At 39.0% G+C, this 24,725-nt stretch overlaps 1 protein-coding gene and 1 non-coding gene across 2 annotated transcripts in view; one reads left to right on the plus strand and one right to left on the minus strand.

Moving 5' to 3' along the window:
• The window catches only part of LOC117301486 (sushi domain-containing protein 2-like), a 31,207-nt gene extending 10,083 nt beyond the window's left edge, over positions 1-21,124 (minus strand). The window contains exons 1-12 of the mRNA XM_033785508.1: positions 20,934-21,124; positions 12,871-13,025; positions 11,889-11,966; positions 10,173-10,394; positions 9,384-9,521; positions 8,037-8,202; positions 6,638-6,889; positions 5,502-5,695; positions 3,724-3,845; positions 1,955-2,269; positions 1,347-1,594; positions 376-531 (exon numbers count right to left, since the gene is read on the minus strand). Of these exons, the coding sequence (XP_033641399.1) occupies positions 376-531; positions 1,347-1,594; positions 1,955-2,269; positions 3,724-3,845; positions 5,502-5,695; positions 6,638-6,889; positions 8,037-8,202; positions 9,384-9,521; positions 10,173-10,394; positions 11,889-11,966; positions 12,871-13,025; positions 20,934-20,994 (2,107 nt within the window). The 5' untranslated portion in view covers positions 20,995-21,124. The remainder of the gene's footprint in view (positions 1-375; positions 532-1,346; positions 1,595-1,954; positions 2,270-3,723; positions 3,846-5,501; positions 5,696-6,637; positions 6,890-8,036; positions 8,203-9,383; positions 9,522-10,172; positions 10,395-11,888; positions 11,967-12,870; positions 13,026-20,933) is intronic.
• Positions 16,045-16,127, plus strand: Trnas-aga. Its single transcript has one exon. It is a non-coding gene; the product is annotated as a tRNA-Ser (tRNA).
• Positions 21,125-24,725: the final 3,601 nt, after the last annotated feature.

The raw sequence follows: 24,725 nt of genomic DNA on the forward strand, positions 1-24,725 counted from the left end.
GGGCGCTACCGATTTTGTTTTGTCGGATTGGTCTATAGGCCCACTCCTCTACCATTTCTTCAGTCTCCTGACAATGAGTAGATGCAAGCTAGTCGAAAATCTGAGACTAATTAATGACTCACTCTGCAGTGGTGAAGTTAATAATGATCCACTCAGCTCAAGTAGTGCATGTAGTCCCAGCTGATTTTCTACCTTCAGTCCAGGTAGTAATAAAAAAGCAAGACAGTTCATTCAGAACTGAGAAGTCTCCCGAATTCCGAAAAACCTACTCTGCATTAGTAGAATATAGCAAGATAGATCTCTGAAGGACGAATTCTACATGGCAAATCGACACACTCATGGTTTTACCACAAACCAAATATACATAATTATTACCTCCAGAATTCATAACTCTTTCAAATCTTCCCTCCATGCGGAACTCCGTCTTAGTGGTGGCGTCTTTCGTCTTGAGAAGGACATACTCGCCGTAACCATTGAAGGTGTAACTCATGTTGTCAAAGGTCACAAAGTGCGGGTCACCGTAAACAATCGCTGGGGATTATCAAGAGAGGAGAAGACAAAATAATCAATGTTGTCCATGGAGGGGAAGAAATATTTGTCAATGACTTGTTGTAAACATTTTAATCCATAAATTTAGACTTTCAAGTTGAATTAGTTCTCTTGACTGTTGAATGCTAATGCAAGAGAGCATTCTTTAAATTTAATGATTTTTGTTGTTGAAACTGTTTGGCAAACCTTTAACGTAATTCTGATTTATGCAACTAGAAGAATGTTTGATCACTTGGTATAAAGTGAAAAGTGAAAGTCAAGACTGAAACAGTAGATGAAGTATGGGTGCACACCATTACATAATTTTGTATTTAGTTATTTGTTTTTTGAATCAGGTATCGCCCAACTCACAAGAACAGACAGTGTCTTCAAAGTGAGGGCTACATTTAACTAGTTTGGGCCATCGACCCTGAGATAACAGGGGTAAGTTGCCATCCACCCGCTCCTGAGACTGACAAAGGGTTATCCCTTTCACAAGGACATAGGCATAAGTATCATCCATCAGAAGCCTGACTGGTATAGTAGAATGCAATAACTTCCCAATATTGTTTAAGCTATTATGGTTAAGTCCCTTGCTCAAGGACACAAGTGTCATGGCCGGGATTTGAACCCAAACTCTGCTGCTGATAACACCAAGGCTTAAATCCGGTGCTCTTAACTGCTAGGCTGTGCACGCCACTGTGCTTAAACTTTGTACCTTATACTGCAACTGACTATTCTAGGGATTGGAGGCATTATGGTTTAGACAAAGAGAAGTTCAATGAAACTGCTTTTAGTAAAACTAAACAAAAACCTACCAGGTCGAACTGGCTTGTAATCTTTACAGTCGCGTGTTGGCCTCGCTCGCTGGTAGTAGTGGTCTGGGTCACTGCCTACCACAATACAGAACATATACGGCACCAGATCGCTAGTCACACTGTCGAGTGGCGGACTGGTCCCGCTGAAACGACTAACACGATTGGAGAAACTGCCATAGATGGAGTCTTGGGCATAGACCAGGTTGTCGTCTCCGTCATAGCAGCATTCACTGGCAGAGCGGGTTGGACTAAATAATCATAATAAGAATAAGAAGAGCACATTATCACACCCCTTGGGAAATATCAAAGCACTCCGTATTATTTTCTGCAAGGTATGTTGAGCTTCGTTTTGAAGAATGAGACCTGTTCTTTTAAAGCACCATGTAATGATTTACAAGGTGCTGTGGTGCAATATGCTGCCAATCAAACCAGGAACACCAACTTTTGGGCCGCCATATTTTCGTCTGATGAGCGCAATGAGTCCAAGTTATCTATTCACTTTTAACTGTTTTTATATTGCAGGTATGACCATGGAATCTCTTTCGATCAATCAAGACGGATAAATCATCTTGGGAAATTATATAGAATCAAATCACAGCTGTTCTTACCTCTGAAGGATATCCAGAGCGCAATGTTTGATCCCAGGTCTCGCGAAGCAGAAATCAAGTGCCTTGATGCCCTCAGGACTCTGCAATGTGGAATCGCACCACGGGTTGGCGACAAAGCGAGCCTGATCCGCTAGCGCCTGCTGTAGGGTGCACGGGCAAGCGTTGACGTCCTGTGCAAATGCCGGCTCATACTGATCCTCATCAAACCAATCTTTACAGTACTCTTGCGACCAATCTTCTGGGTTGTCCTGGTACCTTGTAGTCTTGATGAGGTAACCCAAGAAGTGCAGGTCACCAGTGAGGGTCACACCATCCCTAAACAATAATTATCATGAAAATAGGGCAATTAAAATTATGCATATTTAATGTGATTATTCTTTTAGGATGTCCATAATTTTTTATTAAAGTCACCTGGAAATATAATTTTTTTTCTTTCAAACATAAGAGTATATGCTTACGAACAATAAAACAATTTTTTTAGTAATTGTTTGTCACGATTTATATGTTTAAAAAATATATAAAGTTGTTTGGGGGCTGACTCCGCCTACCCCTTTTGTGACGTCAATCGAGGCAGACTTTGCCTGCAATGCGTATAGTAAATACACGTGCAAAGTACATGTATGTCCAAGTCGTGAGTTGGTACATTTCAAAAAGTGTTTTTCTGCATTCAGCAGCAATACACCTGGTCGGCATTGCCGGAAAAAAAATGCTTTGAAACGTACAAACTCACGATTTGGTCCGTACATGTACTTTGCAATTGTGTTTACTCTATGCATTACAGGCAAAGTCTGCCTCGATTGATGTCACGAACAGCGCACTCTCGGGTCGGGGTCTACTCTTAAATTTGTAAATAACATAAGAACTGATTTTTTAAAACCTTAGCTAACTGTTTATTCACATTCCACTCATCAAAACACATATATTAGTGACAAAAGCTTTATTTTGAAAAAATACCACTTCCAGGTGACTTTAAAGAAAATTAATATGAAAATAAAAATTCAAGGTGAAAGCTGTTGAAAGTTAGACCTTTGCATCTGACTTATTTTGAGTTGGGCGCCCTCATCTAGAGGTCAAAGTGAGATTCTTCATAGGCCAATCATGTTCGCCATGGTAACCAATCTACGAGTTTCCATTGTTTTACCATCGGTTTACCTAAAGATGGGGCTGGATTATGTTAATGCTGGTGAAACTTGCAAAATGCTATTAAATTACGATGATGTCATAATTATAGGATTTGAGGCATTGCATGGTGAGGTATCAATATTTGGTTTGCGGTAACATCATGCGTGTATCTACTTGCCAGGTAGAGTTTGTTCTTAGAGAATTGTCCTGCTATATTATGTATTCTTCTACCGTGGAGTAGATTTATCGGACTGTTGGGAGACTTCTCGGTTCTAAAAAGTACTGTCCTGCTTTTTAACTACTACCTGGGCGGAAGGTATAGAAAATTGGCTGGGAATACTACTTTAGCTCATAGAGGACTGCACCATGTCATAATTAATGACGGAGTTCATAATTAAATTCAAACAGGCATGTAGCTCTTCCGCGGATCCATGGTTTTCTGTGTTTCATGATATGGAAATCCGTCGCTACAAACAAACTCTGCATAAAATAAAATCACTGAGACAGCATTACTTCTACACCATTTGTTTGCACAGTCTGGCTCGGTAGGGTTTTTATTGCTTTTTTACAAAATTATTTTCCGCGTTTTTTTTTTTTTGCTGAAGAGTTGCATGCCTGTTCAAACCCGTTGTTGCAAGGAAACTTACGGTTTAGAAGAGGCGGAGATACGGAAGACTCCCATTGCGTTAGTTTGGTCAATATCTGGGAGCCCTGTTGAGGTAAATGAGTATCTCCCACTGTTTGAAACGTTGACTGCGATTACGGTCTCCTACAAAACAATTAAATCAAATAGTCAATAATAATAATATAGGAAACAATATCCTGGCGCAGGAACCCTTACATCTAGCTTACATCTAGGAACTAGGAATTAATTAATCAAAATAAACAGAAGGAGAAGCAGCTGGTTAGAAGAGTTATGGCTTTTGATTTCAGTCTTCAAAGTGTTGAAGGAAGTCTCCCTTCTCAGTTTAACGGGGAGTGAGTTCCATAGGGAAGGACCGGACCGAGAGAAAGAACGGTTTCCCCAGGAGTGATGTGAGAGGGGCACTCTAAGAAGGTTTGTGTCCGATGAACGAAGGCGTCGGTGCTGTTCATGGCGTTGTAGTGACAAACCAATACTAATAATAATAACAAAATTTATACAGCGCATTTTACAATAATGTCTCAATGGTCACTTGGCTAATAACATTAATCTTATCCACCTACATGTAGCAGCTCCCTATGCAGCCTCAGGCTGCCGGGCGCTTCAAAGACTTTTTTCAAATAATCAAAAAATATCAACCTCTACCCTCGCAGGTACCCATTTACACACCTGGGTGAAGAGAAGCAATTATAGTGAAGCATCTTGCTCAAGGCCTTAAGTCCAGAACGTTTACATTGTTGTAACTGCTGCCCCAGCTATTTTTTGCTTAGCATAGAAATGGTCCAAGCAGGATTTTGCTATTTGATATATAAAATTAATAGTCACATGTCTTTAGGTGACCCTCCTGGCTGCCGCTTCCCAGGTTGTATCGTAAACTTTGGTGTGATCTATGGCTACTTGGCACTTGATGGTTTTGTGGCTTCTGACTTGCACCCTGAACAAGGATATTAACAACATTGGGAGACCGCCAACAAATAACTTGAGAGCTCAGTTGGTAAAGCGCCGGCAAATTAGTCCGAAGGTCTTTGCTTCTAATCCAAGTTTAGTAAATTTTTCTTTGTTTAACCCCAAATCAGTAGTTTCTGCTCAACAGCTTCTTAAAATGTAGCCCTGGGATGGATTTCACAAAGAATTAAGACTGGTCTTATCTCGAGTTAGGACAATTCTTAAATTCTTTGTTTAATACAAGTCGCCAGACACACAAGGCCTGAAGGCCACTTCAAGGTGTGGGCTACAATTATTTTATTCCAGAGGGCGTTGCCACCCACTCCTAGGGCTGAAACAGGGTTACCCCTTTTACAGTCCATACGGATGTAGGCTTGGGTATCATCAATCCAAAGCCTGGCCGGTAGAGCAGAAAGCACTACCTCCCCAATTTTACGTAGCAAGTGACATGACCGGGACTCAAACCCACACTCTGCTGAACAAACACCAGAGATTGAATCCAGAGCTCTTAATCGCTCGGCCATGACACGCCACAGTTACTCAACCTAACTTGGGACTAGCCTTAAATTTTTAATATCTCCTAGGACTAGTCCTAAGTTAGGACTAGACCTAAGTTCTAAGTCAGGACTAGACCTAAGTTAGGACTAGTCCTAATAGGACTAGACCTAATTTGGGACTAGTCCTAAGTTAGGACAAGTCCTAAGTTAGGACTAGTCCTAAGTTAGGACTAGTCCTAAGTTAGGACTAGACCTAAGTTAGGACTAGACCTAAGTTAGGACTAGTCCTAACTCTTTGTGAAATCGACCCCTGGTCCCAGACTGACGTCATTGAACTTACCACCCATTCTGGGGAGGCCGTGTTCGTGGTTTCGTTCCTTTCTCCCGCCTTGTAGCTCAATATGTTGATGTTTACAAGATCGGAGACCAGACTATTTCTATCCCATGTGATCTGGAGCTGGTTACCTGATTGGAGCCATTTCCTCTCGTATGGGTCCGTACGACTCACTGTCGGGGGCTGCGATGTAAGGGGCACTTGAAAACAAAACGTGTGTAGGGAGAAATTTATGAATAATAGTGTTTAAACATATTTCTTAAAGGGCTTGAGTACTTCAAACAAAATACAATGTCCACAGATTTATGCAGGCTTAAAAGATAAATATGGTGGAAAGCTTCCCTTAAAACATAACTTGCTGAGGTGATGTAGTTTTGAGAAATGAGTAAAACAATTTCACTAAAATAGTTTTTGTAAAATTATCGCCGAAAGTCTGGGGCGGTTATGTCCACGTAGGATAGATAATCCATAATTAAAAAACCTTTCTGACAGTAACGGTCAACGGATTCAAAATTAGGGTGATAAAAATTACATTTATCTTCAATAACCACATTTTCTTCAAAATGAAATGATTCTCAAAATGCTTTATGCTATCTAAAGCTGCTGCCTGTCGATTCCACAAAGAGTTAGGACTCGTCTTACCTCGAATTAGGACAAGTTAACTCGTCCTAACTTAGGATTAATCTTAAGGTCTGCATGCTACAGTGCAGGATAGAGACTCGTACTATTAAGTCATAAGATTAATTCTAAGTTAGGAAGAGTTTTGTGAAATCGACGGCTGTGCTTCTAACTAAGTAGGTTTGTATTGCCATAAATTTTATGAGTGAGTACCACACATATCTCTCTCTCTCTAGTCAATCATGTTGAGGCTCGCCCATCCCTGTATATCTCTCATTAGGTTGGGAAGATCAGCTGGAAGCACCCCAATGTCCCTAGCAACTACATCTGTATAGCTGAGCCTTTGTCTTCTCCTGTTTCTCCTTCCATGTTTCGGTGACCAGGTGATTAGCTGAGAGACAGGTTCTTTGGTGCTTCTGTATGAAGCTCTGCTAATCTCAGACGAAGGTGTTGTATTTTGGTGGATAATATACTTTCCGTTAAGGGTACTGTTTAAAAATTATTGACTGAATCATTTAACTTACTGATCCTCATGGTGCCGGTCATATCTCTGGATCCATCAGACAACGTCATGTCCACATCACCGACACTATTCATTCTTGGCACGACACACGACGCCTGGTAACGACTCACGTAGGTGCAAGTGATCTTACCGGCAGTTCCAAATTTGGCCTCAATGACATCGTTTTCACTGAAGCAAAACCCGCCAACGGTGACTTTGGTACCGCCGAACATACCGGCATAGTCGGGGTAAAGCTGCAGTGGCTCGCTCGGACCTATTTGAAGAAAAGATTGCTCATCATTATGGGCCAACATTATGGATAAAGACATCCTTTTCTTCTGACAACTTACACCTGTTATCTCCATGTAATTCCTTTACCAAACAGTGGACCTAATTGGATCATGCACAAAAACTTTTTTGATGATTTTGAGTCTTATAAACCAATACATTTTGATTCAGTAACTAGACGACAATACCTATTCTATAGTCATGGTAAAATCAGCTTGGCCGGATTTAGCATGAACATCTGTTGTCATCACACTTCGATGCTCGTGAACAACGCCAGATACCTGCCTTGAACCCTGGTCGGATCTTGCCATGATTTACCTTTGACCTTCACATCAATTTTAAGTGAAAATTCACAGCCAATTCACCTGTACATTTACACATATTTACATAGGTGAATAAAACAACATTGCATGCATGTACTTGAACATTATCATCGAAAGTGCAAGCTGACACTACATCACCTCGAATCACAGATGTGGAAAGCGTAGGTCACTGCATGTTCACAGAATAAAATCATTGGGCCCGTCAGCCTAGACCAGCACCTGGGACCAGTCTAGGCTGGATTACCCGTACAAACTTTAGCAAGTTAGAGTGCGCAACGTGGTTATCAAAAGGTTGACTATTTTGACTCAGTATTTTGACTACTGAGGTCGACCATTGGTTGACTACTGAGGTCGACCATTGGTTGACTACTGTGGTCGACCATTGGTTGACTACTGTGGTCGACCATTGGTTGACTACTGTGGTTGACCATTGGTTGACTACTGTGGTCGACCATTGGTTGACTACTGTGGTAGACCATTGGTTGGCTACTGTGGTCGACCTATTGGAACCAGCCATGGGACCACGCTAACATGCTAACATGTGTAAGTGCAGAGGGGAACCAGAACACTGTAGCGAAAAGGCGGAAGGCAATAGAGTGTTAAATACTGTGGGTCAGATGGTTGACCTAGGCTTCCAAACAAGTCGTTTGAGTGAGTGTGTCACTGCGCATGTACATTGCTAGTCAGTGGTTGCCTAAATGTGCACACTCGAACCTGCTCCTTGTGATTGAAGTCCTGCACTCAACCACTTGATCTAAAAAAGACAGTGACCATGGAAACCAGCTCGGACTAAAGAGCAGCAGTACTTACCACATTTTGGGCTCTCCACTTTAGATCCAGACACTTTATAAATGAAGAAACCTGGTGGGTCTTTTGGATCCACGTTTGAGGCACATGGAAGATCTAGCGCCCCGTCGACTAAGTCTCCCAGATCATAAATCTCATTATTTCTTGAGTCTCCTGCATCAAAGCCGACCTGAAATTGAATAATAAGAATAAAATTTAACATCTCTTATTCTAATAATAATAACAAGTTCTTATAGCGCATTGCACAATAACGTCACAATGTGCTTTACAATAGTGCCCAGGTCGCTGGGCCAATAACATTCCTGTACTCTTTCTCAGCTCCCTTAGCATGCTGGGGAGAAAACAGCCTGGGCAACCGAAGCGATCCAAAGGCTTTTATCAACCTCAACCCTCACAGGTACCCCAAATTCCCCTGGGTGAAGAGAAGCAGTTATAGTAAAGCATCTTGCTCTGAATGACTCCAAAACTGAGATCTTATCTTTAAGATCTCGTTTCATAAACAACATTTCTCCGCCAACAGTTCATATTGCCCAGTCTGTCATTGAACCATCGGAATTTGCCTGTAACCTCGGTGTTATTATATGTTGATAATGTTTGCAAAGGAGCTCTCATGGCTATAAGGAACATATCACAAATTCACCACTACCTGGATGAAGCAACTACTCTTCGTCTTGTTCACGCCTTCGTCACAACTAGACTTGATTCCTGCAATTCACTTCTGTATGGACTCCCCAATAAAGATCTTGCTCAAATTCAACATGTACAAAACACTGCTGCTCACCTTGTTTCTTGACTGCCTCGTTCTCACTATACTATTACACCAGTATTAATGCAATAACATTGGCTCTCAGTTAGGTTTCATTCAGTTTACAAAAAATTTCTGTTAACTTTCAAGGCTTAAACATGTTAATCTCCTGCTTATTTATCTGAACTTGTTCACCATTATTCCCCTACTCAGACTTGAACGATCATCACAACAGTGTCGCTTAAGGACACAGGTGTAACGACCAGGGCCCAATTTCATAGAGCTGCTAAGCACAAACATTTGCTTAGCATGAAATTTCTTCCTTAATAAAAACAGGATTACCAACCAAATGTCCATGTGATTTTTAGGATAAGCAAACAACAGCTGAATGCAAGTAACAAGTAATATGCAACAAATTAAAATTTGGTTGGTAATCTTGTTTTTATCGAGCAAGAAATCTCATGCTAAGCAAATGTTTGTGCTTACAGGCTTTATGAAATCGGGCCCTGGACTCAACCAAGACTCTGCTGACCAGCTGACCAGAAAGGTGGAAGGCAAGGGGTACACCAACCAAACCACCCGAACACAATATACTTGAAGCATACCTGAGGTTGGTTGAATCCAATGCCTGTGTCCTTATTACCACCGCTCCCTACGTCAGTGATCCAAGTAATATTCCGGTAGAGGAAAAAAACAAATGTGTTGACTGTGTCAGACACAACTACACATTGGAAGGTGTTCACCTGGAAAGAAGATAAACAAAATAATTTGAAAATCTCACGTTAGTTTAGGTCGTTGAAAGGGATTGTATGCTTTTGGCAATTGGAACCCACTGTTTGTTTCAACCAAGTTATAGATATTACCAACACTTAATTTCATTTCCAAAGAGTTTTTTGAGATATTGGCGAAAGTTTGGAGCATGACAGTTACGTCAGCGCTCAAAGAACAATCTGCAATTGGAGTACATAATCTGAATATGCATTACTGTCAGTAAGGCTTCTCAGATTCAAAGTTTGTGGAATAAAAGTTAATACTTTTCCATAATTGCCATTTATATTTAAAAGTGAAAAGTTTTCTTAAAATCCATTTATACTCTTCAAAACTGCTGTAGTTCTCACAGAGTAAGTTTTTAGTGACATTAATTTTAAGAGGCACCAAACGTAAACGCCCCTTTAAATGCCTGGAATAGCCTACTTTAGATTGATTCACCAGCTTAGCTCTTTGTGAAATCCAGCCCATGCACAGTTTCAACTGAAGCTCGGCAAAATCACTTTTTATACAATTGTAAAACCAAGTTCAGTCAAGCACTCTAGAGTTGCGAGAGAAGTTTGATGTCTGAAATATAGTTTGAATTTTGGATGAGTTGATTGAATGTATCCGCAACCAAAACTCACAACTGACGGCACTGCTGATCCGAAAAATCCGACTTGATCCCATGTGACAATGAGCAAACTACTGGGCTGGAACTCGCTGTTCCTGACAAAATATTGCCGGATCTTTCCAACGGCTCGTTCCAGCTCGGCAGAGTCGGTCGTCTCTCTGTAGTATACTTTGCCAGCGACTTCTAGATCAATGTTTGCCATGAATGGTGCTATCAAGATGTTCTTCTTATCCGCCTGTATCGATCGAACAATTAAAATATTAAATGAACAAAGTAGATCAATAACAAATATAAAAAAAGTACAACCACCTTGATGAGGAAGCATAATCGTAAAACGTACTTGGGCTACGCTTATAGGTTGGCAAGTTTTTACAATACTAGGTTGGGGCTATCAGTTACCTAGGCATGGAGTTGGGCTACACCTAGGTGTGGGCATCTCTTATATAAGGTACAATGAAAGGTCACAGTTAGGTACCAAGTTGGGTAACTTTTTAGGTCTGATGATGGGCTACATGTGGGTACGCTTTGGTCCAGGCAACTCTTTTAAGTTTTGGATTAGTGCGACAGTGTGCTTTGCTTTGAGCTGTTGGCAACAGTACCCTGCAGATGACATTTGAGACTGCTCCTTTAAAGGCAGCGGACACTATTGGTAATTACTCAAAATAATTGTTAGCATAAACCTTTCCTGGTGACGAGTAATGGGGAGAGGTTGATGGTATAAAACGTTGTGAGAAATGGCTCCCTCTGAAGTGCCATAGTTTTCGAGAAAGAAGTAATTTTCCATGAATTTGATTTCGAGACCTCAGATTTAGAACTTGAGGTTTCGAAATGAACCATCTAAACGCACACAACTTCGTGTGACAAGGGTGCTTTTTTCTTTCATTATTATCTCGCAACTTCGATGACCGATTGAGCTCAAATTTTCACCAGGTTTGTTATTTTATGCATGTGTTGAGATACACGAACTGTGAAGGCTAGTCTTTGAAAATTACCAATAGTGTCCACTGCCTTTAACTTCATTCATAAAATCGTAAATAGAAGAGTGGAAGTAAAAGTTAAAGGAACATTACAGAATTGGTTTTGCTAACAATACAGTTGCTGGCAGTGTAAGCACTTTATGTAATCCACCATATACATAAACTGACAAACCGGTAAAAGTTTGAGATCGATCGGCCATCTGGGTCACAAGAAAATAGTGAAAAACCGATTACACATTTTGCATGACATCGATGCAAGCAAAATATGAATAAAGCGCTCACTGATGAGCGATAAACTCTAAACGCAGTTAAATTGTTTATTTCTCATCAAATATAACATTTCAGGCAGAATATTTCAAGGGATGTTTTCTACTATGTTTATTTCTCATCAAATATAACATTTCAGGCAGAATATTTCAAGGGATGTTTTCTACTATCATCATCATAAGATCGTGTAGGTTTGATGTAAATCTGTGATCTTCACGATTTTGTTTTCTTACCAATTCTGTAACTTTCCTTTTAAGCATAGAAAAAATGCGATAGAAGAAAAATGGGTTCTGTCACTACACACAGTGTCAACCAACCAGTGAAAAACTACAGACAATCCCCCTTTAGCTTGCAGGGTACCAGTTACTCTTCTCTGGTTTGCGTTGATTGGTCAGTTGTCCTATTCATAAATTCTTTGAATGAAGTTAAAGGAGCAGTCACTACAATGTCAAGTTAACCCAACCCCAAATGAAATGATGTCTTACCATTGGTGGAAGAGGTAGTTCCTGCCATTTAAACAACCCGGCAGCATTGACAAATGACAGCACTCCATTGTCATTGATCTGTGCAGATAAACAAAAAATTAAAAAATTAATTCTGTAGGCTAACAAAGTTGGCGATATTTGGAATGTATCAAGTTGTATTTAAAATTTATCTTTATAAATAAGATTTGAATTCATTTATAGTGTATCCTCAACTTCGATGACACAAGATTTAAACAATACTTGCGTCTACGTACGGCGTTGCAAAAGAAAAATAATTTTCCCCTCCGGGATCATCTACTCCTAGTAAAACTACGAGGTTCATTCCGCTATCCCTCACCACATGAAAACGGTAGCGGAACAAATCTCATAGTTCTAGGAGTAGGATGCATCCTAGTTGTGATAACAGAACCCTCCTCCCGACGGCAGCAGGAGGGTTACAGCAGGAGGGTTACGGCTACTTCTAGAAACTATAAGGCTCCCCTATGAGCCTTTAAGGGTCTCATATTTAGGGTCTCATATTTAGGAAAGTTTTAGGTTTACAGTACACAGGAAACTTCAGTTCTGGCTGGCTAATGGTCGTAAAACATTTCACCCATCAACGCTGATTTGAAAAACATATATCGTTAAGGAGGCCCTAATGAGACCCATATATAAGGCTACTAGTTTCTAGAAGTAGGTTACGGCAGGATGGTACGTTATCGCAACTGGAGTGCATCCCCCTAAATAAGGAGAAAACAACTTCGAGCTCATTATAATTTTTGGTATGCCCTCAGATCAAATATTCAATATATATTTAGACAGGTTTTGAGAGACCCATGCCATAAAAAAAGGATTTTCCAGTGAAAAATGTTGCCCAATTTTTACCTTGGGGTTGTTGACTTCCAACTTGATGTATTTTGGATGACATTTGGCCCTAAACATTGGTCATATTTGTGTATTTTTGAATATTTAAAAATGCACTGGGATTGTTTCACTGACTTACAAATATTGACGAGTATTTCTTCCCGTAGTACGTGAGCGGACTTTTCAGATTCAGCTCCACGTATGCATCATTCTCAATGGGTAGTAGCCTGTCTCCCGTCAAAACCCCAAAGTTAAATAACTGGTCTTGTGTGAGCCTGTCATCTTCCTCGCAAGCTGAAAGAAGCAGGAGGAAAAACAGAGGAGTTTAAAGTTTGAAGACATTTTGAAACGGGGGATCATCCCGCTGGCTGTAGACAGACGTCTTGATCAGCTGTTGAACGTTGCTGTGTGTTGTTTATAAAAAGCTGTACTCCTATGAGCGCCCTCTTGTGGCGTTGGATCTTGGGTTGGTAAGAATTATTTATTTTGAACCAAGACCATTTTTTGAAGAACACTTAACTACTGTAGGAGTGTGGAGGGGTATCCCTTAGGGGTGTGGAGGGGTATCCCTTAGGGGTGTGGAGGGGTATCCCTTTGGTTACTTCAACAAATTAATGTCCATAAATACTGACTTGATAGGAGCACTGGAGAGCTGTTGATATTGTAAATCATTGTTAGAGAAACGATCCCTTTGAAGTATAATAATTATAGGTCACAAGAGGTAATCCCCGCCCTCATTTGTTTTGTGTGGATATTACTTGAGTTATGGCTCCCCGAGTTAACTGGCAATAAATTATTCGGTACTTTGCTAATGTTGATAAAATTTCATGAGCCTTCAATTTATAAGAACTCCAACCCTCCCCTGCGTTTATTGCGCCGATGTGTGATTTCTTTCATTTGGCCCCGCAAATAATAGAAATGTTAACAATATAATAATAATTATGATAATTAAATAACTACCACCCCTCCATTACTCAGTCCTTTTCTAAATAAATCAAAGTTTCTATTTTTTAACAGAATAACACTTTTCAAACATACAAATAAACTCCTTTGGTTTTTTGGTTTTTTTAATGGCTACACAAGGTTTTCGGAACATAGGGGTGTCGGAACATAGGGGTGTTTTGGTTGTCGGAATAAATGGGTGTCGGAACATAGGGGTGTCGGAACATAGGTGTGTTGGAATATAGAGCAGTCACCCAACTTTAGGTAGGCCTTTTTCTTTCTTTCTTTCTTTCTTTCATTGTTTTATCGCCCATTATTCACAGATTTTGTTTATAATTATGCACTGCCTTTAAAGACAGTGGACACTATTGGTAATTGTCAAAGACTTGTCTTCACAGTTGGTGTATCTCAACATATGCATAAAATAACAAACCTGTGAAAATTTGAGCTCAATCGGTCGTCGAATTTGCGAGATAATAATGAAAGATAAAAACACCCTTGTCACACGAAGTGGTGTGCTTTCTGATGCTTGATTTCGAGACCTCAAATTCTAAACTTGAGGTCTCGAAATCAAATTCGTGGAAAATTACTTATTTCTCGAAAACTACGTCACTTCAGAGGGAGCTGTTTCTCACAATGTTTTAAACCATCAACCTCTCCCCATTACTCGTAATCAAGAATGGTTTTATGATGATAATTATTTTGAGTAATTACCAATAGTGTCCACTGCCTTTAAATCTATGTTTCTCGGTTCGAAATTGTATGGCCTAACTGCTTTATGGTCATAAACCATGTGAATTTGGTCTGTCTGAGAAAAGGTTTCATAGTTGTTTTTTATGCAAGCTGAACGAAAAATTAGCTTAAATGTATTTTCGGCCTTGCTGAATTACCGATTTGGCAATAAGAACCACCAAAGATCAAGAAAACAGTTTTAATATCCCTCCAACAAACCAATACTTAAATACCAGCTTCAAAACTCATTTGAAAACTTATTATAGCGCTTAAGATGTTATCTATGTAACTCATTGTTGGTCCACTTGCTTCTGCTTTCTCTCCTGCCTGCGCCGGGGGTGTCTTATAGACAGACATGGCGCATCATAAAATAGTGGCCACTATTATTTGAACGATGATCTGTGCATCACAGCACAGCCGTCCACCTGTACACAACGAACATGCATGCCCCACCCCAACAGGTAATTTCCACAGCATACAGTAGACACTTGGTAAAGTATGAAGTAATATTAAACTCATGTCAATACATGACAGACAACATGTTTTTTTATCTCGTGAAATTCGTTGAGTGATTAACCAAAGATAAATAGGGTCCGGTTATGCATTAACTTTCAGCCAGGAATAATATTCCAAGTAGGGGTGGATGCGATATGGAAATGCAAACATGGTTTTTCCCTGTAAATTTTTCTCTGAATAGGCCTACAGTCGCCATTTTGTATTTTATTCAGTTTCACAAGTCGTTCATCAGGTCATTGTGAGTGCCACATTTAACACCAGACTGATCACATTCGGGTATAGAAATTATCATTATTTTTAGTTTATGGTATTATTTACTTATTTGCAGTTTTATTTAGACGTGAGTAGCCTCATTAGCATTAATAAATAATTGGTCAGATCCATTGATCTAAAATATATATATATATCAGTGGTCGCGGGCCCATCTAGAACATGCGGAACATTAATTTAGTTTTTCCTTGAGTTCTTACACTGCACATTTATTCATAAAACTAACGTATTATTGTGTTTTCTTGCAAGATAAAACAGCCCAATTCCAACCTTTAATTGTTATTGTGCCTACGGGTAAAGTTTGTGACATAATATCATGCAAAACCTGATAACATCTTGCATCTATCGACAACATTGTATAACGCGCTCAAATTGCCCCTTTTATCGTTCAAAGGTTAATAAAGAATGAGCGTTACGTTTTAAAAAGGTGAAAATGTACTATGCGACTGTCATTGGTTCTTTTAAACAATATTGAGCGTTTTGATTGGTCGCTGTTAAACAAAAATGGACTACCACCTGTTCTCTGGAGTGTGCTGATTGGTTGGTTTGCGTTTATGCAGCAGCGCTATTTGAAAGCGTGTGCCTATCCTTATCGCATAGATTATAAATTAATAATTATTATTTATTAATAAAACAAGGCACCATGAATGAAAAAGGACCTATTGCAAGGAACTATATGTAGCAATGGATTGTTGTTACATATTTTGCAATCGTTAGCCACACCATGTGGCATAAACAGTCAACTTGTTTATTTTACAGTGAACTTATTTGCAAAAAATACAAAACCCAAAACAGTTGTTCTGAAAATAATGTTTCAATTGTTTCAGCTAGGTACGGGTTGCATGTAATATCAGTAGTCGTGACCGAGTGGTTTAAGGCGATAGACTAGAAATCTATTGGGGTCTCCCCGCGCAGAATCGAATCCTGCCGACTACGTTTTGCCTTACTTTGTTTCATAAGCATTGCAGTAAAAGCTACAAAATAGTCTACAAATATTGCAAGTAGATAATTCGCCACAGGTAGTCGTGGCCAAGTGGTTAAGGCAATAGACTAGAAATCTATTTTTGTTTTTATGTCACCGTTTTCTTTCGAATGACTCGGCCACATTGTGTTTTACAGCACTGGTGGAATTGTTAGCATAAAAACTTGGTAACGAGCAATAAATGGAGCTGTTTTATATAAAACAATGTAAAAAACGGCTCCCTGTGAAGTAACGCAGTTTGTGAGTAGAGGTAATTTTTCACTCAACAATCAAATACTTCAGGCCTGAAGCCTTTTATTTCCTCTAAAAGCACTTAATTTTACTTTATTATTATCTTGCAACTGCGATGACAAAATGAGTCAAATTTTTGTTATTCTATGTTTATGTTGAGATCACTAAATGAGAGTAGGCCTGGTCTTTGACACGTTACCAAATGTGTCCAGCGCCTCTTTAAGCAGCTCTATGAAATTGGGAGCAGGTGACTGGTTTACTACAGCCAACGCTACCCACTACAGCCAGACTTTGAACAGACACAAACACTTTATCACAATGCACGCTAAGGACCAATCCCAGAGCCTTATTCAAATAGTCTCTATTTGAATACCCTAAGAGATATGAAATGTACATAATATCTTTCATATCTCTGGATGGTACGTGACGCGTCGCCTTTTTCGTATTGCATACCACTTGAAGTGTCATTAGTCATACACCTTCCTACACAGCTGCTTGCTGCAATGGTGCTGACAAGAAAACGGGATACCATTCGGGAAACCCCTTGCAAACGTCACAACCTTAAAAATAGATGTTTCATTGTCAAACACCTACCATTTATTTAAACCAATTTTGTGCGCGACTTAGAAATGTTAAAAACAAAATTATCGGAAACGCAACCAAAACGCCATCATGGCAAAGTGACGTAACAACATTAAGACTAGAAAAACAGTGCTTCTGATCTAGGTTGGTCCAGTTGGGCTAGCCATTTTAGGATCGGTCGAGTTGGTCTTTTAAAAGCGTTCTGTAACCGTTTGTTATAAAGTGGATATGGGTAGAAAGATGTTGTAAAAGTAGAATACAATGATCTACACAAATATGCCTTGAAATTGCGTGGTTTTATTTTTTACCTCGTCGACTAACACGGTCGGCCATTTATGAGAGTCAAACTTTTGACTCCCATAAATGTTAGTTCGCGACGTAAACGGAAATCCGTGCAATTTTGAATGATTGTGTGGATTATTGTATTCTACAGCTTTTAAAACATATTTCCAACCATATGCATTTCATAACAAACGCTTTCAACCGCTTTTTATAGACCAACTCTTCCGATCCAAGGCAACGTGTTCCTTTAACTATACGCAGCGTTCGAGTGACATCTAGTTCGACTATGAGCAATTCTATTCGACTCTGGTCACCCGCCAAAACTTGCTGCAGCAGCCGATTTTACGAAATGCTAGGATTAACCCTATCTCGACTTAGGAAGAACAGGCTAACTCGTAAAAATTACATCATTGTTGGTTTCAGAGGCCGGAGTAGCTATAATAATAGTAATAAGAGACATTTACAAAATGTATACCACAACAGCGCTTAATAAGAAACTATACGATAAGCAAAGAAATAATGGCATTGTAATGGGAAAACAGTCGAAGCAATCAGTCATTGAACAGGAAAGTTTAGAGATGTTCCTTGAAAACTGCAAGTGACTCCGCGGAACGAATTTGATGAGGGAGACGGTTCCAAAGGCGCCGAGCATGTGCTAAAGAGTTACATTTGCTGAAGGAAGACTAATCTGAACATCCTGACGTCACACTTGAAGGCTTTTGAACTACACCAGAGAGGTTGCCTCAAGCCTAGGTCAATCCCCGTCCATACTCACCTTTCACTTAGATATACAAACGACCGAAAAGTGCAACTGCAAAACGTTACCTCGGACCAATCAAAACACATAGAAAGCTCACGTCATTGCACAATAATACCCAATGAAATCAATGTAACCAATGAAATAAATGGTTATGAAAAGCAAGTACCCTTGCTGATAAAGACAGGGTACCAGTCTAAAGGATGACTAATAGGTCATGTTCAACTTTGACTTTGGGTCTTTGTGATCGACGAATAATTTGTTGTGAAATATTTGACACCTTATACATTATTATTGCACATGCATTTAGGATTAGTCATCGCATTCCCCCAAAAGTTTGTGCAAGCTTTAATCGTCGAACGAACTTTTGCGAAAGCTTGTACATAGTCTGGTTTTGAAGGCGTGGGAGGTCTTAAAGGCATTGGATGCTATTGGTAATTACTCAAAATAATAAATAAATAAAATAACAAAAGACCAGCGGAATAATGACTTTTGTTATGCATCTAAAGGCACAAACAGTATGTGCAATAAGGGTGTTTTTCTTTCACTGTTTTCTTGCAACTGCGATGACCCATTGAGTCCACATTTTCACAAGTTGGTTATTTTATGCATAGGCTATGTTGTTATACACCAGATACTGGTCTTTTACCAATCGTGTCTACACTAGTGCCTATATAAAGAGGTGACTTTCCAATTCCAGCTCTATCTAGTAACTTCTCATTTGATGATATTCAGCGTACTTTATCTTCTTTACCTCTGGGGAAGGCTCCTGGGCCTCAGTATTTACTGTGGTATTTACTCCAAAAAATGATTGACCTTTAAAAACAACTTTAGGAAGCATTGCAACTAACTTTTGATTGTATACCATTTTGAGAAACGATTCCCTTCTACTAGAATGTGGATAGAGAAACAGGTTCAAAACTGTTTAAATTTCTTAACGGTTAACGGATGAAACGTTTCTCAGTTTGTGCATTATTTTGTCATGCATCGGTGAACATAATAGGCCAAACGGCTCCAGATTTGTTTGTGTTACTTCATAAATGCTACCACCTTTTGAAATGATATTTTCCCAGGTAGGGCCTACGTTTTATTGTATTAAACAATCGAACGGTTCCGAGCATCAATAGTATGCTTTGCCTTTAATAAAGTTCGAACACGCACTAGACTTCCAAAGTCTAATGTCTTCTTTATACAACCGCTGCCAAAATTCATAATGCGCAGAAATAGTGCAAAATGCCACAACCTCATGTGTTAAACCCAGACCCTTCAACCTTTAATTGACTGACTGCTGTATCTAGTACAGTATTTGTACTTTAACAATGGGATATATGTAGCACCATCACCACATTTCAATAGTTTGAATGTTGAGTGATATGGTTTATAAACTAAGGAATGCACTGGTAACTTATCAGTCATGCTTGTTGTAGTACAGATATATATATATTTAATTATTTTTTCAATTAAATTGTTCCGGTTATTGCGCCATGAGCATCTTTTCTGATGGATACCGGCGCCTTTATTATGTATATACATGTATTAATATTATTACATGGATCGATGAGGCATACCACCATAATCAGAGTCCAACCATTCGGGTGCTGAGTTACTGTTTGATATTGGACGAAGGGCTGTACTAGTTAACTGATTGTGCTAACTTGGGATCAGGCATACCACCATAATCAGAGTCCAACCGTTTGGGTGAGTTTTGGACTGAAGTCTGCACTAGTACACTACTGACGCTTATGGAACCAGATCAGGCATACCATGCCATTATCTGAGTCCCAACTGTTTGTGTACGTTGAGTAACTATGCGATAACTGAGAACTGACTGGTATAACTGATAATGCTTTCATGGAATCAAGCATACCACCATAATCAGAGCTTAAAAATGTGGGTGCTGAGTATTACAGTATGGTAATAACTGATGACTGCACGGTATAACTTATCCATAAGACCTGGGGTGGATTTCACAAAGAGTTAGGACTAGTCTTATCTCGAGTTAGGACCAGTTACTCGTCCTAACTGAGGACTATCCATGTAATGTGTATATCTCCTAGGACTAGTCCTAACTCTTTGTGAAATCGACCCCAGGCAAACAACAGTCATTCTTTAAATGCTTTAGTTAAATGTAGTTTGGCTAATCATGTTGTTTGGAAAGTCTAAAGCCATGGAATGATAATATGAAAGTAAAATAACATTCTCATAGAAAATTCGAGAATAGGGACTTGACAATCGTTACGGTAACCTGTAAACAGTAAAGGATGTTTCCCTACATAACGTTCACGTTATCATTAATACATAATGGTCGCTCGCAAATTCATGCGTGATTGTCAATTAGGGTTTCTAAGAATATTCTCGTCTCGTGTTTGAATTTTGCTTCATAGTTAATTTTTACCAAATTGTTTGCAAGCCTATTGTGAACCAAATGAAGTTGTATTTATTACAATTTGCAATGATATTTTGTGTTCAATGATTTTGATTATTAAAGTATTCGAAGATTTTATTTCGTCGATAATTATAGTCTCCGTTTGAGTCGTGTTTTTTGTTCTCGTTTTCGAAACACAGAAAACTTTCACATTCTAACAAAAGAAATATTCTATATAATATTGAATAGTGAACTGTTACACAAATCGTCAGTGTTTTGCTAAATGTAATGGAATAAAACTATGAATTTTTGAACGTTATTTATAAAATATAATTTACCATGCCCCTCTTTTGTCCCTTGCTCTTTTGGTGAAGTAATTATTTTACAATTATATACGGGGAACCAGTTATAAATTATACAATACTACTGTGGTTGGTAACATGGTAACCAGTCTAACAAGCAAAATGCAAAATGTATGGTAAATATGTCATCAATAAAGGTATCTTATTTTATGACTGCTTCTCTAAACAACACAACACTTACCCGCCAATGTTGATGAAACCACAGCAAGAAGAATAAATAATCCGCATGTTTTAGACGCCATCTTGCATAAACTGCGTCGCAGAGACAATGTTTCACTGAAAAGATACTGTCGTCAGTATTTGCAACAACTTCCCTGCGTTCCCGCCTAAAAAGAGCGTGTAGAAACAAAAAACGTCTGCTCCGCTCCACACCCGACGCTTCGACTTTGAACTTACAAAAAACTATTCCAGGTCAAAGGATTTTGGTTGAAGGGGATAAACTATTCACAAAATAAGCTGAATTTCCACAATGAGTTCGTCAAAGAGTAGCATCAATAGCTAATAAATGCTGCCATATATCAGATTTTCATACATTTTGAGCAGGCGTTTTTACACAACTTTTTACACGAGCAGTTTTGTTGAATTGACGGTTTCCTTCAATCGATGACTTACCTATTTTACAGAATGGAATAAGCCAGACAATAAAGTCCAAACTCCACTTGTAGTCAGACATCATGTCAATTACATTAACTCTGCACTATATCTCGTATGTAATTATTATTTCTAACACTAAGTAATGCACAAACAGATTAACGTGACTTAAATCTTTGTGTGCTTAGTGCAACTGCGATCTCATGACATCTGAAATTAACTATTTTGATTCGAGTATAACAGTTGATTTAGGCCTACTCATTGTATGCTGGAAAGGATTACACATTTTTAAAGATTAGTTCAGCTAATCCTAAAATGAATTAGTTTGCACAATTAAAGGCAATTAAAGTATACGCCTTCCTTTGGTTTTTGGAACCGTTTGATTGTTTTAATCCCATATAAATGGACGTAAACAATAAAACTAACCATTTCTTTTCAAAGATTGTCTCTTTTTTAGATATCGACAAAACTCCGAAGCGGTTATGTCCACGCAGGAAAAATAATCCGTAATTGGAGCTCACAGTCTGAGAAACGTTACTGCCAGTAACTCAGATTCAAATGTTGGGGACTTGATTTTTGCATAACCACATTACCTCGAAGTGAAATGCTTCTCTAAATGCTCTATACAGTGTCGAAAGCTGAAATCAACGTTGGTATCTGCATTTATTTTAACGGGAAGGTAAACTATTGGTAATTGTCACAGACCAGTCTTCTCACTTTAGTGTATCTCAACATAATGCATAAAATAACAAATCTGTGAAAATTTCAGCTCAATTGGTCATCGGCGTTGGGAGAAAATGATGATAGAAAAAACACCCTTGTTGGACGAATTTGTGTGCTTTCGGATGGGAATAAAAGACTTTTTATTATTTTAGTGATAAATTACATCTTTCTCAAAAACTACGTTACTTCAGAGGGAGTCGTTTCCCACAATGATTAATACTATCAACAGCTCTCCAACGCTCTATACCAAGTCAGTTTTTAAGTTAATATTTGTTTTGAGTAATTACCAAACGTGTACCTTCCCTTTAAGAGTGTATCAAACGTATACAAATCACGTTTGGTTTTACCCTTAATTGATTGTAAGCACCGTATACTCAGAGTCTGTACTTTCCCGAGTCAGGTGAACAAAATCATAGGCATGTTGCTTGGTGTATTCGAACACACGACCTTTGCAATTATAGAGTAGTGCTATAAAAACTAGACCACCGAGATTACACGGTTTTATGAAGATGATAGTAGAAAACATCTATTGACGCATTTTTGTCTGAAATGTCATTATTGATGAGAAAAAAAGATAAAATTACTATGCTCAGGGAGCTTTTATGTATTTTTATTTGAATCGATGTAATGCAAAATGTGTAATTTTTTTGATCACCTATTTCTCGATCTCAAACTTCTACGGTGTAGCAGTTTATGTATTTTCTAGCAAAAAAAAAAAAAAAATCACACAAATACCAAACATATAGCATCTTTATTATTTTCTATTCTACAAGAAAAACGATTGTTTTTATTTCCATTAAAATTTGCATGCAGGATACTGGCAAACCTGTCTAAAATTAGTCACATTTCAGTCTACGGTCAACTTTACACAGGAAGGCCAAAGGCACACACATAACTACGAGGAAATGGAAAGCAAAACTGTATATACCGACACTTTTAAACAGCATTGCAGTATATAAAGTCATGGTGACAAAGTTCAATGGAATAAAAGTATTTATACTGGCTGGCTGCTATTGAGTCATACAATCAAAATACTTGATTCCAAAGAATAGTTGTTTTGGGGGAATTCCATAGTAACAAATCATGGCGTGTACCAATGTGGGAAAGAACCATAAAAATACAGGAGAGCGGTTGTCAGTAAACGTCATTGTGAGAAACGGCTCCCTCTGAAGTAACGTATTTTTTTTACAAAGAGGTAATTTCTCACCCAAGTATATTAATAGACTGATGCTTTTTATTATCCATCTGAAAGCACACAAAGTTGTGCAAGAAGGGTGTTTTTTTCTTTTCATTTTTTTGTTGTTGTTGCAACTTTGATGACCAATATTGAGCCCACAAATTTAAAAGGTTATGTTGGTATACACCAAGTGAGAATACTGGTCTTTGACAATTACCAAACGTGTCCAGTGCTTTAATTCGTAAACACAACCACATAAGCCATTTAGAGATACGGCCATAACCAAACACTCCAAAAGTGACCACCATTTTTCCAGAAGGCGAATAGTGACGTCACTAAAAAAAAAAGTCCAAACAATGGAAGAACAAGGAGAGGTCCTTGTTATTCGGGGTCAACAAAAACGTGTGTGTGTCTTGTAAAACAAAGGTGAATGATTAACTACTTCAGAAATACATAGGACCTTCAAGCAACAAGGTCAACTCGACCACTATTAAATCAACCTCGTCCACAGCGGTGATTGAACCCGAATCTACTTTGCGATACGGAAAGGAGGAGGGCTTTACAAGGACAATACAGAAGGTGCTAGGATTATACTTTTTGCTGAGAGGTTTAGTACGAAGCTCTGGAGGTGCCATCCGAAATGCTTAGATCCTGACAAAATTGTCCCGGATGACGACATCCTAAACGCATGTAAGTCGACAAACCGAGATAATTATGTCTGGATGTCGACATCCTAATAGGATGTCGTCTTCCTGCGATAACTTATCTCGGGATGTCGTCTTCCTGCGATAACTTATCTCGGGATGTCGACATCCTTAAATTAGGATGTCGTCTTCCTGTGATAATTTATCTCGAGGCTTGGCTGCACGTTGCGCGAGCAAAAACGTGAGCGTGAACGTGAACGTCAAAAAAAATGTGTTGTTTCTCGATGACGTCACCGCTTTTGGCTTATTGCATGCTCACGTTTGACGTCTGCACGCATATAATTACCTGGTAACCTTGCGTGAAAAATGGTAACCTCACGTATGCTTAAAACGTGATATTTTAACGACACAGTTTTCTGACGTTCGCGTTCTCGTTCACGCGGAACGTGCAGCTAAACCTCCCTGCAATCGTACAATGGGTGCGTTCGTTTAGCTTCCCAGGGTCTACCCCGCGGTGCTCACTCGGGCGAGCCCCTGACAAGAGCTAAACGAACGACCACTCACCGCTCTCGTAGTGATATGACAACTCTTGCTGAAAAAAAACATGTCGAAATATACCATTGTTATCCATTAGAGACGTATTGTAGTCAATTTGGTTGGGGAGCGAGGAAACTAGCAAAACACACACACAAATCCCAAAGCTGGGGCATCATTTTATGCATCACACATATCTATGTATGAATATTCTTTTGAATATTTTATTTGTGCATATAACAGATTCAGGGTTCGTTGAACATAAAAGAGGTGGTTGTCGCGACATGAAAATGGTATCCTTTAT

Source organism: Asterias rubens, chromosome 17 (assembly GCF_902459465.1).
Source record: "Asterias rubens chromosome 17, eAstRub1.3, whole genome shotgun sequence".
Classification (NCBI taxonomy): Eukaryota; Metazoa; Echinodermata; class Asteroidea; order Forcipulatida; family Asteriidae; genus Asterias; species Asterias rubens.